The sequence below is a fragment of the Heterodontus francisci genome, chromosome 2 (genome assembly GCF_036365525.1).
Source record: "Heterodontus francisci isolate sHetFra1 chromosome 2, sHetFra1.hap1, whole genome shotgun sequence".
In the NCBI taxonomy this organism is placed as follows: Eukaryota; Metazoa; Chordata; class Chondrichthyes; order Heterodontiformes; family Heterodontidae; genus Heterodontus; species Heterodontus francisci.
The window spans coordinates 44749645-44768124 of record NC_090372.1 but is presented as its reverse complement, the minus strand read 5'-3'; the positions used below and the strand labels follow the sequence as shown (position 1 = coordinate 44768124).

Here is an 18480-nt window from a genome sequence, read left to right as displayed (position 1 = left end):
CCTACTCCTCTCCACTTCACTTCCTAATGACTGGATCAACTAACCTGGAACATTCCAGCGGGAGTCAGATCCAGCATCCTTGTAAATTTGCATTGCTCAGCATCATACAGCTGCATTTACCAACAGCTATGGGGACAGGAGGAAAGAGGAATCAGAATTATCCATTTTATAAAGTGGAAGAAAACAGAAGCTTGGACTTGAAATTTTGTATAAATTAAAGAACTGTTCCAGCCTTAAAGCTTTGCAACATCCTTCATTGGTGTCAATTGCCAAGCAAATCAAGTCAGTTTAGAAGTAACATGGGACCCACCATCAAGGAAGCTTAAAACATAATCATGAAACTGGATTGTGTTTTGGTCCTTTTGTCAGGGTAGGCACATCTCACTGCCTGCTAACCAAATCAATAGAAATTACAGTGCCACTCAAAACAGGCTGCAGTTAACTATAGTACCGTTCTGCAACAGAAGCAAGGATATAGACGAAACAAGCTACTGCATTCTTCAACAGGCTTGCTAACAGCCTCTGCACAATTGGCAGCCTTTATTGGGACAATTCACTACACTTAACGACCATTACCACATTGCTACAGATGTTTCTATAAAATAGACCTTGCTTTTGCTTTTGTTTGCTTCATAACAACACCACAACCGAAAGCATGATGGCAGCCCTTTCAAGAAGCTCACAAGGAAGTATTTTCAGATAATAGTGGGTGGCCTATTCATCCAGCAGGATACTGAGGCATGTAGGTTTTGTTGACAATAATGCATTGAACAGAGGCTCTTAAATTTTTCAGTATAAATTTATTGAAGCCAAGATAATTGGTAAGGGTGTTTTTGAGCAATATCCTTTACTAAGAAAAGTGTTTATCCAACATGAATTACTGAGTGGGAACTACACTGTCAGATGTGCCATATTTTAGATGAGATATTAAACCGAGGCCCCATCTTCCCTCTCAGGTGGATGTAAATGATCTCATGGCACTGCTCAAAGAGGAGTCTGGGAGCCCTCCCTGGTCCCATGGCCACTATTTATCCCTCAACCAACATCACTCAGACAGATTTTCTGGTCATTATCACATCGTTGTTTGTGGGACCTTGCTGTGTGCAAACTGTTGTAATGTAGGAAACATGGCAGCCTGTGACTGGACTTCAAAAGTATTTCCTTGGTTGTAAAGTGCTCTGGGATGTCCTGAGGTCATGAAAGCTGCTTTATAAATGTAAGTTCTTCTCTTTACTGTATCAATAATCAATCATTACTGAATTCCTGATATGTTTGACATATATTACAAAACAACTTGCAATTGTGCACTCGCAGGACAATCCGTTCCTCTTATATTGCTGGTCCCATTCAACAAAAAATGATCCACAGATATGAAGGTTACTCCAAAGTCATGAATGTAACTTTAATACAGCTGTGCGTGCAATATTTGAAAGTCAACAGCGCCTGCACAAATCGACCCCTGACCTCTCGGATATTAGAGGAAGGTGAGGGAGAAGAGGGAAATACAAACTGGCCAGCAATATCAGAAGTGCACCAGCTGGTTGCAGAGGAACACTTCCTCTACTCTGTTCCAATCCTTTGCACTCATGTGACTTATCTGTACTCAGCTGGCTAGAAAGAGCTGCTTCTGAAGGTACATGTGCTGCTGAAGGCAGGCCTGTAAAGTAAGGATGAACTCTTACTGAAACAACAGAACGCAATGCAGCTCAGCCAAACAGCAAGAACAGTACAGCACTCCAAACATGGTTTATGGTCCACACCCACCTTCAGATCATTTTCTTGTGTTTGCTACATTTTGAAAACTAGACAATTCCATAACAGTTTGGACTCGAATAATCTGCAGGCCTACTATTTCCAAAAAAACTTCACTATTTTTTGACCACAAGTGGCAAAGGGTTCAAATTTTCCCCCACTGTTCTTCCACAACCTGTCCTTGAAATATCTCGTGCTGTGTATATAATATATATATATATATATATAAAAAGCTAAATGTAATAACAAACCGAGTCTGTTCTGATTCTCATTTATAAACAGCCAATGAAAAACCTGATGAACCATCTGCCTCTGTTAGCGATGCTCAAGGTTACAAATAAAACCAAAATGGGCTGGAAATACTCAGCAGGTCTGGCAGCATCTGTGGAGAGAGAAGTAAAGTTAACGTTTCAGGTCATCAGAATACTTTGATTTTATATCACATTCTTCTTTCCAGAACGTTTTTGTAATGAGTGCTAATGAACAACAGGTTTTGTTTGAAGATCTGGAATTGAAATGTGTTGCAGCTGTTTGACGGTACAAGAACTCGGTCATCAACCTTTCATCAGAACTGGCAACGGTTAGAAATGTAATAGGTTTAAAGCAAATAAAGTGGGGGTGGGGCAAAGGGAACAAATGGGAAGATGTTGATAGGACAGGGTCACAGAGAATAACTGACAAGGAGGTCATGGGGCAAAGACAAAGAGTGTGTAAATGGTGTGGTGGAATACAAAGCATTCGTGCGGAGAGGGTGTTAAATGACAATAATAAAAGCCCTAGCCAAAAGCAAAACATGAAGAAAAGTGGGCAGACACATCTATTACATTTCTAACCTTTTCCAGTTCTGATGAAAGGTCACTGACCTGAAACATTAACTTTGCTTCTCTCCAGAGATGCTGCCAAACCTGCTGAGCATTACCAGCACTTTTTGGTTTTATTTCAGATTTCCAGCATCTACAGTATTTTGCTTTTATTTTACTCAAGGTTACAAAACTAGTTCTGTAAAATACTGGTCAGTGAGCAAAGTTGTTGTACCGTCAAACAGCTGCAACACATTTCATTTCCAGATTTTCAAACAAAACCTGTTGTTCATTAGCACTCATTACAAAAACATTCTGTAGAGAAGAATGTGATATCAAATCAAAGTATTCTGCCTTCAATTCTCCACTATGGCTAGTTTAGTGCAATGGTTTCTTCAATAGGTTTGAAATTCTAGGAATGGAAACAATTTTGTTGAGCTATGCATAATTGGTAAATATTGCAGCATTTTCCCTGCACAGACCTGTCAACATAACCCTGACAACCAACTAGTTTCTGAGTTTGGGGTTGGGGGCGGAGAGGAATGGGTATGAGAGGGAAATGAGAAAGGTAGAAGTGGTGCAAATGAGAAGGGCAGAAGAGGGGGAAATGGGAGAGGTAGATTAGCAGGAAATGCTGAGGGCAAAAGAGGGGAAAGGAAAAGAGTAATTTCTGTCTCCACCTGCCAGACAACAAGTCTGCATCACTGCTCCCTCATCAAAATATAGCTAATCTCAATTGCACAAAACATAGCATCAAGTATACCATGTTAAGTAATGTGGAGTGGATATTCGTGTCCCAGATCCAGACAGGTTGACTCTAATTTTATACCTATATCAATCAATCAACACCTGAGGAACAGATGGCTGACACAATGATTTACCTTTCATTATAAAAGATCTATCACTATGGAGAATGCAAGCTTGATAAAAGTGTTGTCAAAACCACAAATTAAAATACTGAACAGAATCAAGGTGTTTCCAAAACATTTACCCATCATTGTTCATTAAGATGCTGGCAGACTTACTGTGTATTCTTAGCCAATTTTGTTTGTTATTGCAACTGCATCTGTTTGTGGCTGGTAGCAAGAGTGGAAAATATTGAACCCAACAGTCTTCTCCCCAATGTTTTACAAAAGGTTTCAATATATGAACTATGATGCAATTTGTTGCTCCCAGCTACACAACTAGAGACTCCGCGCTGTGTACAACAATGGCAATAGTTGGTATAGGTACATTTTCCAAAATTAAAGGAATGTTTCTCCATCAATGGGCCTCGAGACACTTAAAAATCAGTGCTGTAGTAATTGAGCAGATACAAAGTTAATCAGTTAGCAGTGACACTCTTATTGAGAGTATGTATTAATATGGTTACAAAACAAGTTCCAGAAGGAGCTCCTCACTAACACCTGGCCGATGAGCACAGTAGTTCTAGGCCAATGAAATTTGTCCACGTACTGCTGATACATTACTCACTGATTGAAGCATCCAAGCTAGAATAGCATGTTCAGTTTAAGAAATAAGCACGGACACAATCAAATGATAGGTTAATTAGCTATTCACAAACAGAGCACACTGTGGAAAATATATATACTTAAACATTAATTAAGTACACAGAGATCTTCATGGCTGGTTAAACAGTGACCCTAGGAAACGTGGAACATGGTGCCATTTTATGGAGAATAATTAACCCTTCCAAAGCAGCCAAGAATATTCAGGTTTAAACAGGAAATTGCAGGGAATCAATGCATGCTGGAACTATATCAATTTCCCAAACCTCAGTACTCCAATTTTTATGGTATATAGATGCAGGAAAGACAACAGTAAAGAAAGCTAGTATTGATAAAGGCATCTGTAGAGTTTAAAACTGGATCACAGGCTATTTGAAACAGCCAGGGTGTCTGAATGGAGATCTAATCAAGCATTAAATTAGGCACAGTCAGTGTAAGGCCTTCTGTGGAAGCAAGATTCATGGGCTAAGGAAATTAAAAAGCAGGACCTCTATAGCAGTAATCTCAGGATTACTCCCAGTGCCACGTGCTAGTGGACATAGGAATAAGAGAATTGATCGATAGAACACGTGGCTGGAGAATTGGTGTAGGAGGGAGGGCATCAGATTACTGAGGCATTAGGGCCTGTTCTGGGGCAGGTGGGACAAGATGGACAGGTTACACCTGAACAGGACCGGAACGAATATCCTCGCAGGGAGATTTGCTTGTGCTGTTGGGGAGGGTTTAAACTAGCTTGTCAGGGGATGGGAGCCTGAGAAGTAGCTCAAATTGGAAGGAAGTAAAGCTGGTTACAGGAGGTAGAAAAGTAGCAAGTGACATTAGAAAGCAGGCGAGCATCAACTAGGCTTAGAATGCAGAACGTCAAGAAAACAAGGTTAAGGGCACTCTAACTGAATGCACGCAGCATTCGCAACAAGGTAGATGATTTAAAGGCCCAAATAGAGGTAAATGGGTATGATCTGATTGCCATAAAGGATATGTGGCTACAGGGTGACCAAGACTAGGAACTGAATATTCAAGGATATTCAACATTTAGGAAGGACAGGCAAAAACGAAAAGGAGTTGGTGTTGCACTGATAATAAGGGATGGGACTAATACTATAGTAAGGGAGGATCTCAGATCGGAAGAATAAAATGTGGAATCTGTTTGGGCGGAGCTAGGAAAGAGCAAAGGGCAGCAAAAACATTGGTAGGAGTTGTTTACAGGCCACCAAACAGTATTGTTAGTGTGGGGCATGGTATTAATCAGGATATTAGAGAAGCATGTGGCGTGGGTAATACAGTAATCATGGGTGACCTCAATCTGCATATAGACTGGGTAAACCCGAATGAACACAAATGCTGTGGAGGACGAGTTTCTGGGGTGTGTTAGGGATGGTTTTCTAGAGCAGTATGTTGAGAAACTGACTAGAGAACAGGCTATTTTAGATCTAGTATTATGTAATCAGAAAGGGCTAATAATATAGTTGTAAAAGAACCTTTCGGGATGAATGACCATAATATGATAGAATTTTACATTATGTTTGCAAGTGAGGTAGTTCAATCTGAAGCCAGGGTGTTAAATTTGAACAATGGAAATTATGAAGGCATGAAGGGCAAATTGACTGAGGTGGATTGGGAAAATACATTAAAAGGTATGACAGTACATAGGCAATGGATAGTCTTTAATGAAATATTACATCATTGACAGCAACTATACATTCCTTCAAGGCACAGCACCCCAAAAGTAAAGGCAGTCAACCGTGGATAACAAAGGAAGTTAAGGATTGTATTAGATTAAAAGAAAAGGCCTATAAAGTTGCCAGAAATAGTAGTAAACCTGAGGATTGGGAGAATTTTAGAATACAGCAAAGGAGAACCAAGAAACTGATCAAAGGGAGAATAGAATATGAATGTAAGCTAGCAAAAGATATAAAAACAGACTGTAAAAGCTTCTACAGGTACGTAGAAAGGAAACATTTGGCTAAGACAAATGTGGGTCCATTACAGGCAGAGTCAGGAGAATTTATAATGGAGAATAGAGAAATGGCAGAGAAGCTAAATGATTACTTTGTGTCTGTCTTCACTGAGGAAGATACAAGAAATCTCCCAAAATTAGAGATCCAAGGGATTAGGAGGAATGAGGAATTGAAGGAAATTAGTATTAGTAATAAGGTTGTATTGGAGAAATTAATGGGGCTGAAGGTTGATAAGTCCCCAGGACCTGACATGTTACATGAAAGAGGTAGCTATGGAGATAGTGGATGCATTGGTGATCATCTTCCAAAATTCTATAGATTCTGAAGCGGTTCCTGCAGATTGGAAAGTCGCAAATGTCACCCCACTATTTAAGGAGGAAGGGAGAGAGAAAATAGAGAATTACTGACATGTTAGTCTTACATCAATCATTGGGAAAATGCTAGAATATATTATTCAGGATGTGATAAATGGACACTTGGATAATAATGATCTGTTGGGGCATAGTCAACATGGATTTATGAATGAGAAATCATGTTTGACGAACCTGTTGCCGAGTTTATTGAGCATGTTACTAACAGAATTAATAAAGGGGAGTCAGTGGACGTGGTAGAGTTGGATTTTCAGAAGGCTTTTGATAAAGTCCCCCCCAGGAGATTGGTTAGCAAAATTAAAGCACATGGGAAAGGAGGTAATACACTGGTATGGATTAAGGATTGGTTAACAGGCAGAAAGCAGAGAGTAGGAATAAACAGATCATTCTCACGTTGGCAGGCTGTGACTAGTGGGGTACCGCAGGGATCAGTGCCTGGACCCCAGCTGTTCACAATATATATCAATGATTTGAATGTGGGGACCAAATGTAGTATTCCCAAGTTCGCGGATGACACAAAACTAGGCTGGAATGTGTGTCGTGAGGAAGATGCAAAGCAGCTTCAAGGGGATTTGGACAGACTTAGTAAGTGGGTAAGAATGTAGCAGATGGAATATAATGTGGAAAAATGTGGGGTTATCCACTTTGGTAGGAGAAACAGATGTGGAGAATATTTCTTAAATGGTAAGCGATTAGAAAGTGTAGATGTACAGAGAGACCTGGGTGTCCTGGTCAATAAGTCACTGAAAGCTAACATGCAGGTGCAGCAAGCAATTAAGAAGGCTAATGGTATGTTAGCCTTTATTGTAAGAGTACAGGAGTAGCAAAGTCTTGCTCAATTGTACAGAACCTTGGTTTGACCACACCTGGAGTACTGTGTGCAGTTTTGGTCCCCTTACCTTAGGAAGGATATTATTGCCATAGAGGGAGTGCAACGAAGATTTACCACTCTTGTTCCTGGGATGGCGGGACTGTCCTATGTAGAGAGATTGGGGAAACTGGGCCTGTATTCGCTAGGGTTTCAAAGAATGAGAGGTGATTTCATTAAAACCTACAAAATACTTAAAAAGGGATAGACTGGGTAGATGCAGCTAAGATGTTTCCCCTGGTTGGGGAGTCTAGAACCAGTGGACACAATTTCAAAATAAGGGGGAAGCCACTTAGGAAAGAGATGAGGAGAAATTTCTTTATTCAAAGGGTTGTGAATCTTTGGAATTCTCTACTCCAGAGGGCTTTGGAAGCTCAGTCATTGAGTATGTTTAAAGCAGAGACTGACAGATTTCTAAATACAAATGATGTAAGGGAATTTGGGAAGAGTGTGGGAAAAAGGCATTGAAGGGGATGATCAGCCAGATCATACTGAATGGCAGGGCAGGCTCGATGGGTTGAATGGCCTAGTCCTGCTCCTATGTAACCCATCGGGTATAGCTATTTATATGCGTTATTCAGCAAATGTAATATGTTTACTAGCAAAGAAGAAAAAAATCTTTCAGAGAGCGAGGAGGCTGTCCAAAGGAAGGCTGGCCATTGGTCATGATTCAGGAGCACTGACGTAGCAAGATTCCCAGTCTCAGTTTTGCTGTCATCTGGCGATGGATGCTCAGGAGAGATCAACAATTTTCCCATGAGGAGGGAACGGAATGAGTCAAATGTGTCTCACTCATCCATTCATGGCCACTTCCAGAGAACACTCTGTTCCCTGCCTGAGGGCAACCAGTAGATAACCCACCCCTAAATTCTGCCAGCTTCAGTTTCATCCTGAACACTGGGAGAGACAGCTGCTTTCAATCCATGTTACAGCAGGTCTGTGCCAAATCGCAGAGCCAGTAACTAGCACCACGAGATCACCAACAGAAAAACTGGCCCATCTGTGAACCCAATCAGAACAAAATCTCAAATCCATTGCTACAAAATGTACTTTTTAGTAAAGTCAAGTACATTCAAACTTAACGTTTCAGGTATCTCAAAAGGACAGATTTAAGTACAGTTCCCACCACTTATAGTAGGTGTATTCCTGCAAATGTAATATGCCTGTTAATACACAATGGTCAGTATACTGTAATGGGGACCCAGTGTTTGTAATATTTATTGCTCCTTTAGGAATAATGCTAAACCCATCCATCCAGTCTGCAGAGCATTTGAGCAAAACTCCTGGAACTCACTGGCTGTTTCTGCCTGAAATAAACAGAGCACTTAAGATATTATACCCGGAAACCTTGAAATTGACATTAATGCAAGTAACTAACAGTTATCACCTTTTGGTCGATATAAGTGGCTGCCTGTTTTAAACGTGGACATTTTCAAATGTTTGAAAATAAGCAGTCCTCCTGTGGTATGGAGCTAGCGCTTTAGTTAAATATGCTGGGCAGTCATTTTGTACCTGTGGTGTTCGGTGCTCCTGAGATGGCTTCATAACAGCTGAGCCGTTAGCAGCAGGGCCTTTTATTGAGCTGCCCATTTGTGAAGAATTAGCAGCAGTGCCTGTTGAACACGGCTCTTTCTTGCACTCAACCTTTTGGTCACTGTTCTTCTCCTTCCCTGGCGTGGCCTCTTTTCCTTTGTGTTTCTGGACAGATTCTTTTTCTCTCAAAAGCTTACTGGAACCATTCAAAACTGAAAAAAAAATGTCAAAAGTTAAGGGAAAAACTATCTGTAACTCAGGTTATAAGCAATTCATACACAATTTATAAACCAGTGACAACCACACAGAAATATTTTAGTAGCCACTGTGGGAAGTGTGAATTGAGCACTGCTTTACCAGGTATGAATACCCCAGTTAAGAAAGGAGATTTAATCTATCCAAACAAAACATCAATAATGCTTTTTACATTCAACCTTAATGGAGATCTCACCAGACGGTACTTTACACACAGCGTTGGCTCCCAAGTCAGAAATAAGATGCAAACTCCTCCAGTGTGCATGCCCTCCCAAACCCTTCAGTTCTGTGACCGGCCCTTTGTGTATGCATCTCCCCTTTTGCCCCACCACCGGAAGCAAAGTCTTCAGCCACCTCAGTCCAACTCTCTGGAGCTGCTGCATTAAGCCCCTCCTGCCTCTCCACTTCTCAATCCACCATCTCAAAACCCAGCTTTTACACCAGGTATTCAGTTCCCTTTATAATTTCTCCCAACATGGTGTTCTATCTGTTCCTTTAGATATTTAATTTCTTTACCCTCTCTCCAAAGCACTTTGGGATATTTTCTACATTAAAGTCAAGCTAATGCAGCTGCAGGGTGAAATTAGATTTGACTATACATACAGTCCTATCAAATGGACAGATTTAAAACTACAATCGTACATGAATAGAGAAACTAAGGGTGCTGTTATGCTACAGATACCTGTCATGAACTAGCATTAAAGACACAGACTGAGGTTGCACTCCTGCTTACAGATATGGAATTTTGCTCATTGGCATCCAAACATCGGCCAACTTTTAATGTTAGGACAGAGGCAAAGGAATAACTGAAGAGGTATTAGCGATACAAAAGCAAAATACTGCAGATGCTGGAAATCTGAAACAAAACAAACAGTGCTGGAAATACTCAGAAGGTCTAGCAGCGTCTGTGGAGACAGAAGCAAAGTTAATGTTTCAGGTCTGTGACCTTTCATCAGAACTGGCACAGGTTAGAAAAAATTCGGTTTTAAGCAAGTGAAGAGGAGGGGAGTGGGGAGAGAAAAAAGGGGAAGGTGTTTGATAGGGCAGGGGGAGATTAAATAAAGCTGTCCTGGGACAAAGGCAAAGCGTGTGTTAATGCTTGTGGTGGAAGACAGAGTGTTAATAGTGGAATAATGAGCAGCTCTGACCACATGAAAAGCAGGCACATGGTTAAAAAATAAAATATTAAAAAAGGCCATTCATGCTCTGAAATTATTGAACTCAATGTTCAGTCCGCAAGGCTGTAGAATGCCTAATCGAAAGATCAAGTGCCGCTCCTCGAGCTTGCGTTGATGTTCACTGCAGCACTGGAGCAGGCCAAAGACAGAAATGTTGGCATGAGAGCAGGGGGGAGTGTTAAAATGGCAAGCAATTGGAAGCTCAGGGCCATGCTTTCGGACTGAGCAGAGGTGTTCAGCAAAGCAGTCACCCAACCTACGTGTGGTCTCCCCCAGTGTAGAGGAGACCACATTGTGAGCAGCGAATACTGTATACTAAATTGAAAGATGTACAAGTAAATCACTGCTTCACCTGAAATAATTTTTTGGGGCCTTGAATAGTGAGGAGAGAGGAGGTAAAAGGGCAGTTATTACACCTCCTACGATTGCATAGGAAGGTGCTGTGAGAAGGGGACAAGGTGTCGGGGGTAATGGAGGAGTGGACCAGGGTGTCGCGGAGGGAACGATCCCTTCAGAATGCTGACAGGGGAGGGGAAGATCCGTTTGGTGGTGGCATCACGCTGGAGGTGGCGGAAGATGATCCTTTGGATATGGAGGTTGGTGGGGTGGAAAGTGAGGACAAGGGGAACCCTGTCGCGGTTCTGGAAGGGAGGGGAAGGCGTGAGGGCAGAAGTGCAGGAAATGGGCTGGACACGGTTGAGGGTCCTGTCAACCACAGTGGGGGGGAATCCTCAGTAGAGGAACAAGGAAGACATATCAGAGGGGCTGTTGTGGAAGTTAGCATCATCAGAGCAGATGCGTCAGAGATGAAGAAACTGGGAGTATGGAATGGAGTCCTTACAGGAGACAGGGTGTGAAGAAATGTAGTCGAAGTAGCTGTGGGAGTCAGTGGGCTTATAATGAATATTAGTGGAAAGCTTATCCCCAGGGATGGAGACAGAGAAGGGAAGTGTCAGAGATAGAGCATGTAAAGGTGAGAGAAAGGTGGAAATTGGAAGCAAAGTTGATAAAGTTTTCAAGTTTGGTGCGGGAGTAGGAAATGGCACCGATACAGTCACAGGTATTAGTGATAACTGGTTTGGTATTACACTGCTCAGTACAGGTGTGGTGGCCTCACCTCTTTTGTGCAGTGGCACTTTTGGTGACCCAACATCTGAGCTACACTGCATGGATTGTCAATTGGTGCCAGAAGATTGGAGAATTTCAAATTTTACAGCCTTGTTCAAAAAAAGGGGGAGAGGGATACATTCTGTAACTACAGGTCAGTCAGCACAATGGTGGTGGTGGTGGGGAAACTGATAATAAATCCAGACAATATTAATGAATGCTTGGAAAAGTGGGTTAATAAAAGAAAGTCAGCATGTTAAAGACAAATCACGTTTGACAAACGTAATTTGACTTCTTTGATGAAGCAACGGAGAGGATGGATGAGGGCAGTGCAGCTGATGGGTACATAGTTTCTCAAACTCTTTTTGAAAATCCACCACCACTTGTCATGCTCACATGAAGCACAGAGATTGAAAATCCAAACTGAAGAGTTATAAAAATTGACATTTCCTTAAAAATGTGGACATTGTGCTGCAAAATGGCCAAAGGTCAAACAACCTGGCCTTGTATATTCAAACCATCTTACTGTCTGTTAAAGGACAAAAGGATTCATTCCAAGCTAAGAGGTGTCAATTACACCCACCCTGAACCCATCAAGAGACATTTTTGAATTGAATGGGTTTTTCTTAAACAAAGAAGGTGTGAAGTAGCCACATCCTGGCCCATTGTTGGTCACCACAGGGAGGAGGATCTGCGTCTCCCAATCGAGACAAGATGTGAGAGATTTTTGACCTTAAAAGGTAGCTATCTAGAGAGAGAGGGGAGAGAATCGGAACAACGTCACAAAAGCCTGTCCAGCCAAGAGCTGAGAGATCCAGCAAAAGCCAAAGAAAGTACCTAGCTGTGAATTCTACACTTCAGTTTGTGCAGCAGAGAACTGAAAGTGATCCCCTTCTCCAGACAGAAGTCTCAACCACCAGAGAAATCTGCAAACACCACAGGCCTGCAACTTAGAAATTGACTTCCGAGAAGATTCAACAAAATTTACCATGAGCCCTGAAAACCTACCTCACTTCCTCTCTATCCATTCTTGTGTGGGGGGGGGAGGGGGGGGGGGCGTGTGTGGGTGCGGTTGCCACAATTTCGGCAATGAATATTGCTCAATAAATAGTTAATCTTCTGTTTTAAACCGACAAGAAAACCTGTCGCAGACTATTTGACAAATAAAACACAATGTGGTTAACACCCTAGTAACACTTGCTGTAGTCAGATGGAGTTGAACAGTGGGAACCACACACACCCCTTACCATCCGACTGTAACATACGTAATAGACTTATCTAAAAATTGAATGCCAACCTGGTGAAGCTGCAACATGCTAGACAACGGAAGCAGCGTGTTATAGACTGATCTAAGTAATCCCACAACCAACTGAATGCTGAATTCCCTACTACTAACATCCTGGGGGTTACCATTGACCAGAAACTTAACTGGACCAGCCATATAAGTTCTGCGGCTATAACACCAGGTCAGAGGCTGGGAATTCTGCGGTGAGTAACTCACCTCCTGAATCCCCAAAGCCTGTCCGCCATCGACAAGACACAAGTCAGGACTGTGATGGAATATTCTCCACTTGCCTAGATGAGTGCAGCTCCTACAACTCTCAAGAAGCTCAACACCATTCAGGACAATCAAGCCTGCCATCTACCACCTTAAACATGCACTCCCACCAACATCAGCACACAGTCACAGCGGTGTGCAACATCTACAAGACGTAATGCAGCATCATGCCAAGCTTTCTTTCAGAGCACATTCTAAACCCATGACCTTTACCGCCTAGAAGAACAAGGGCAGCAGGTGCATGGGAACACCACAACCTGCAAGTTCCCCTCCAAGTCGCACACCATCCTGACTGGAAACTATATCGCCACTCCTTCCTTGTCACTAAGTCAAAATCCTTGAACCCTGCCCCCTCTGCCCTCCCTAACAGCACTGTTAGTGTAGCTACATCCCAAGGACTGCAGCGGTTCAAGATGGCAGCTCACCACCACCTTTTCAAAGGCAATTAGGCATGGGCAACAAATGTTGGCCTTGCCAGTGACACACATCCCATGAATGAATACAAAAGCTTGTAAGCAAAATTGAAAGGGCGGGGCAGCATAGATACAAAATTGGCTAAGGCACAGAAAGCAGAGAGTAGTGGCGAACTATTATCTTTCACACCGGAGGCAAGGGGTCAGTATTAGGACCATTGCTCTTTTTGATATGTATTAGTGACCTGGACAGGGCAGGGTATATATACAGAGCAAAATGCCAAAATTTAAGATGCATGAAATTCAGTGAGGAAAGTAGTAACAGACTTCAAGAAGACATCAACAGACTGGCGAAACAGGCAGACACATGAAATTTAATGCAGAGAAGTGTGAAATAATTCATTTTGGGAGAAAGAATGAGGAGACACAATATAAACAAAATGGTACAATTTTAAAGGAGGTGCAGGGATGGAGAGAACTGGAGGCGTACATACACAAATCTTTTAGGTGGCTTGAAAAGGATGTTATAAAGGCATAATGGGATCCTTGGCTCTATAAACAGAGACATAGAGCACAGAAACAGGATGTTATGCTAAATCAGAAAACACTGGTTAGGCCGCAGCTAGAGTACTATGGCCAATTCTGGGCACCACATTTTGGGAAGGATGTCAAGGCCTTAGGAGAGTGCAGAAGAGATTTATTAAAACGGTACCAGGGATGGGGGACTTCAGTTCTACTCATAGGAGGAACTTAAAGAAATCAGTATAAGTAATGAAATAGTACTGGAGAAATTAATAGGACTAAGTAGTGACAAATCCCCTGAGCCTGGCGACCTGCATCCTTGGGTTTTAAGAGAAGTAGCTGCAGAGATAATGAATTGGTTTTTATCTTCCAGAATTCCTTAGTTTCAAGAACGGTTCCCAAGATTTGGAAGGTAGCAAACACAACACTGCTATTTAAGAATGGAGGAAGAGAGAGAACAGAGAACTATAAACCAGTTAGCCTGACAATCTATTATTAGGGACGTGGTAACAGGGAACTTAGAAAATCATAATATGATTAAGCAGAACCAACATGGATTTAAGAAAGGGAAATAGTGATTGACAAACCAGTTAGAGTTCTATGAGGATGTAACTAGTCGCATGGATAAAAGGGGAACCAGTGTATGTGCTGTATTTGAATTTTCAAAAGGTATTCGATAAGGTGCCACACAAGAGGTTACTGCACAAGATTAAGACTCAAGGGATTGGGAGTAATATATTAGCATGGATAAAGGATTGGTTAATGGACAGGAATAAACAGCCATTTTTGGGTTGGCAGACTGTAACTAGTGTGCCTCAGCTATTTACAATCTATATTAATGACTCAGATGAGGGGACTGAGTGTAACATATCCAAGTTTGCTGACAATACAAAGTTCAGTGGCAAAGTAAGCAGTGGGGAGGACACAAAGAGGCTGCAGAGGGATATAGAAAGACTGGGTGAATGGGCAAGAACATGGCAGATGGAATACAATGTGGGAGAAGTGTGAAGTTATCCACTTTGGTAGGAAAAATAAAAATGCTGAATATTTTATGAATGGTGACACTGGGAAATGTTTGTAGGTTCTTGTACATGAAGCACAGAAAGTTAACATGCAGGTACACAACTAATTAGGAAGGCAAATGATATGTTAACTATTGTTACAAAGGGGTTGGAGTATAAGAGTAAAGACGTCTTACTACAATTATATAAGGCATTGGTAAGGCCATACCTGGGGTAGTGTGTGTGCAGTTTTGGTCTCCTTCCCTAAGGATGGACATGCTTGCTCTAGAGGTTCCTGGGATGAGGGGATTATCCTATGAAGAGAGATGAAGTAGACTAGCCCTATATTCCCTGGAGTTTAGAAGAATGAAAGGTGATCTAATTGAAACATATAAAATTCTTAAGGGGTTTGACAGGATAGATGTTGAGACAATGTTTCCTAGCTGGCGAATCATAGTCTCAGTGTAAGGGAACAGCCATTTAGGACTGAGATGAGGAACAATTTATTCACTCAAAGGGTTGTGAATCTTTGGAATTCTCCACCCCAGGGAACTGCAGATTTTCAGTCATTGAGTATATTCAAGACAGAGGTCAATAGATATTTGGGTAATTGAGGAATTAATGGATATAGGGATAGCACAGGAAGGTGGAGTTGAAGTAGAAGATCAGCCAAGATCTTTTTGAATGGCATAGCAGCCTCGAAGGATCAAATGGCCTGGTTATGCTCTTATTTCTTATGTTCTTATGTGGAGAGACTAGAGAAGCTGGAATTATTCACCTTGGAACAGAGAAAGTTCAGGGGAGATTTGATACAGGTGTGCAAACCTGTGGTTTTGATAAAGTAAACAGAGAAACTGCTTCCAGTGGAAGAACAGGCAGTAACCAGAGGACACAGATTTAAGATAAACTGGCAAAAAAAAGAGACTGTGAGAAAAAACAAATTATGTAGTGAGTTAGGATATAGAATGCACTGCCTGAAAGGGTGATGGAAACAAATTTAAATAGTAACTTTCAAAAGGGAATTGGATAAACTCTTTAAGGTGAAACATTTGCAGGGCTATGGGGAAAGAACAGGAGAGTGGGACTAGTTGAATAGCTCTTTCAAAGAGATGGGCACAGGTACGCTGAGCTATATGGTGTCCTCTGTGCTGTATCATTCTATGAAAACCATTGATGCACACCATAGGTATAACTGACCTGTGAGTTTGGCCAAGTTAAAATAATGATGTGCTAGTTATTTAAAAAAATGACTGTTGCCTTCACACAAAAAACACTTCCCTCCTTCATGATACAGTTGATTTTGACTGACCCCACAAAATTCTGAACTGGTTTTGTTTGTGGACATGTTACGTCCCTTCTGGGCCATACAGCATCTCCAGCTCAAACATTTACTGCTAAAGCTGGTCTTAGTAACCATAGAACTAAGTACATCACCAGGACAGAGGTCCTATTCTGCTGCTCACCATCCTCCTCACAGGCCTGTATCTTTCCAACTTTCCTTTAAAATAGGCAACAGTCTCACGTCAGCTACTACAATGGCAAACTGAGCTACCACTAACTGTGGTAAACCATTCCCGACTCCCAAGTTTCTCCAAATCCGTCTTGTCATCCAAAGTATGAATTTTAAATTGATGCTGCTTCATCACTGACTCCCCAACCAGAGGACGAGGTGGTCTTGGGTCCCTACGAGCTCCATGTATGACGGATCAACTCTCAGGAAACTTGTGTTAGGTAATCAGACTGATTCATTGCACTGTCAGCTGAAGAGTTGTACTCCACTGCGCTCTTCAATTCTGTCTTATCCTCTGCCCACAGAGATGCACATTTACACTAATTATAAGTGGAAATAGCTATCAGCCTGTTAGTTCAATGTATATTGGAGATAAATGGGACTGGGTGGGGTAAGTGGCTTCTTGTACTTGTCCCACAATATATAGAGGCAGTGCACACAGTTCAAGGTAGACCCCAAAAACCCCAAGACTACTCCTGATGAAGGTGCTGCTGCAAACCAGTGAAGCCTCCTTATCCAATTTCTTAGACTCTTCTCTACCAATTCCCCTACTTTTCTTCCCACAAGCCCAGGGATTGCCTGGCTGATATATGTTGCCTTCCCACCGCAGCATAGCTTATGTGAAAGGCTTAACAGTGGTGAAAGAGAAGCTGCATTGCAGTGCAGTTTGAAAAGAGGGATAGTTCTCCAATGTAGATGGCACCATGCAGAGTTAAAATTTTATTCATTATTTTGTGTCTAACTGCAGTTTTTATTTGGGGAGGGGGGGGGAGGGGAGAAGAAAAAGGAGGTGGCCACATTCATTTTCTTGCCAGATATATGGTCATCTGATTCCTGACAGTCTGTTCTAGGTCTCCAGCTACGTTCCGCTAATTGCACACAGACTCGCAACTAAACCTAAAGGCTGCCTGGTGGGTTGGGACCATGCCGACATGATACATCTGCCCACCGAATCAGAGGTATTTATAATAAATTGCTGCCTCTAATATTTGTCTGACCTGTACAATAAAGAGTTTGCATTAAAAAGTCAGCCTCCTTTTTGGTACAGTATATTCAGACAGTAAATGCCACAGACTCTACATGGTCAACTAATTGCTCCTTTCAAAGCCTTTGGCTTCATTGAAGAAACAAAGTATTCATTATGAAGTTGTTTTTCATTTTCGGAATCAAACAAAGCCCAAAATGGACACAACACAGAAAAATAAAACGATTGTGTGCTACCACAGGGACACTGAGCAGTTACATCTACTGCTCAATGCCAGTATCCAGTCGTTTATGCCAATTCTGAAAGAGGATCCTTTCATTACTAGAAGCCAAATCAATTCAACTCCCCACCTCCCCCTACCAATGGCTGTGAAGATCATCAGGCAAAACAAAATAGCCTTTTTTTTTTAAAGCTGTTATCGGAGGTGGCATGATTGGCATAGATGCCATTTATTACCCATCCCTAGTTGGGCTTCAGAAGTGATGATGGGCCTTCTTCTTGAACAACTGCAGCCTGTGTAGTGAACGTGGGGCAGGGATTTCCAGGGTTTTATAGCAGCAACAATGATGCATGTCCAAGAAAGGATGAGGAGCGACATGGCAGTCTTGGTGTTACCATTTACCTGCTTCATTTTTCCTTTTAGTTGGTGAAGGTTGTGGGTGTGTGAAGTGCTATCAAAGCAGCTTGGGTGAACTGCTGCAGTACCTCCTGTAGTTAGTACACACTGCAGTCACACTGCCATAGTGATAGAGGGCTTGGATGTTTAGTCTAGTGGCTGAACTGCCAATAAAGCAGCCTGTTTTGTCCTAGATGTTGTTGCAGCTGCACACATCCAGACAAGCAGAAAGTATTTCATCACATTCCTGACTTATGCCTGCAGGTGGTAGGCAGGTTTTGGGGAATCAGGAGGTGTACCATTCGCCACACAACATCCTCTGACGTGCTCCAATAGCCATAGCATGTATGTGGCTGCCCCAGTTGCGTTTCTGTGCAATGGTGACCCCCAGGATGTTGATGGTTGGGAACCTGTTGACAGTAATGCCACGGGGAGGTGGTTAGTTTCTCTCTGGTTGAAGATGGTCATTGTACGCCATAGTGAGATTTGAACCCGTGCCCCTACGGAATTAGTCTGGGCCTCTGGATTAGTAGTCCAGTGACATT

The 18480-nt window shown here is 42.1% G+C and overlaps 1 protein-coding gene across 6 annotated transcripts in view; it reads right to left on the bottom strand.

Moving 5' to 3' along the window:
• Positions 1 to 18480, bottom strand: part of jarid2b (jumonji and AT-rich interaction domain containing 2b) — a 411686-nt gene that overhangs the window by 82151 nt on the left and 311055 nt on the right. For all 6 annotated transcript variants that reach the window (XM_068057714.1, XM_068057739.1, XM_068057720.1 and 3 more), the window contains one exon: positions 8770 to 9002. In XM_068057714.1, coding sequence (XP_067913815.1) covers positions 8770 to 9002 — 233 coding nt within the window. The remainder of the gene's footprint in view (positions 1 to 8769; positions 9003 to 18480) is intronic.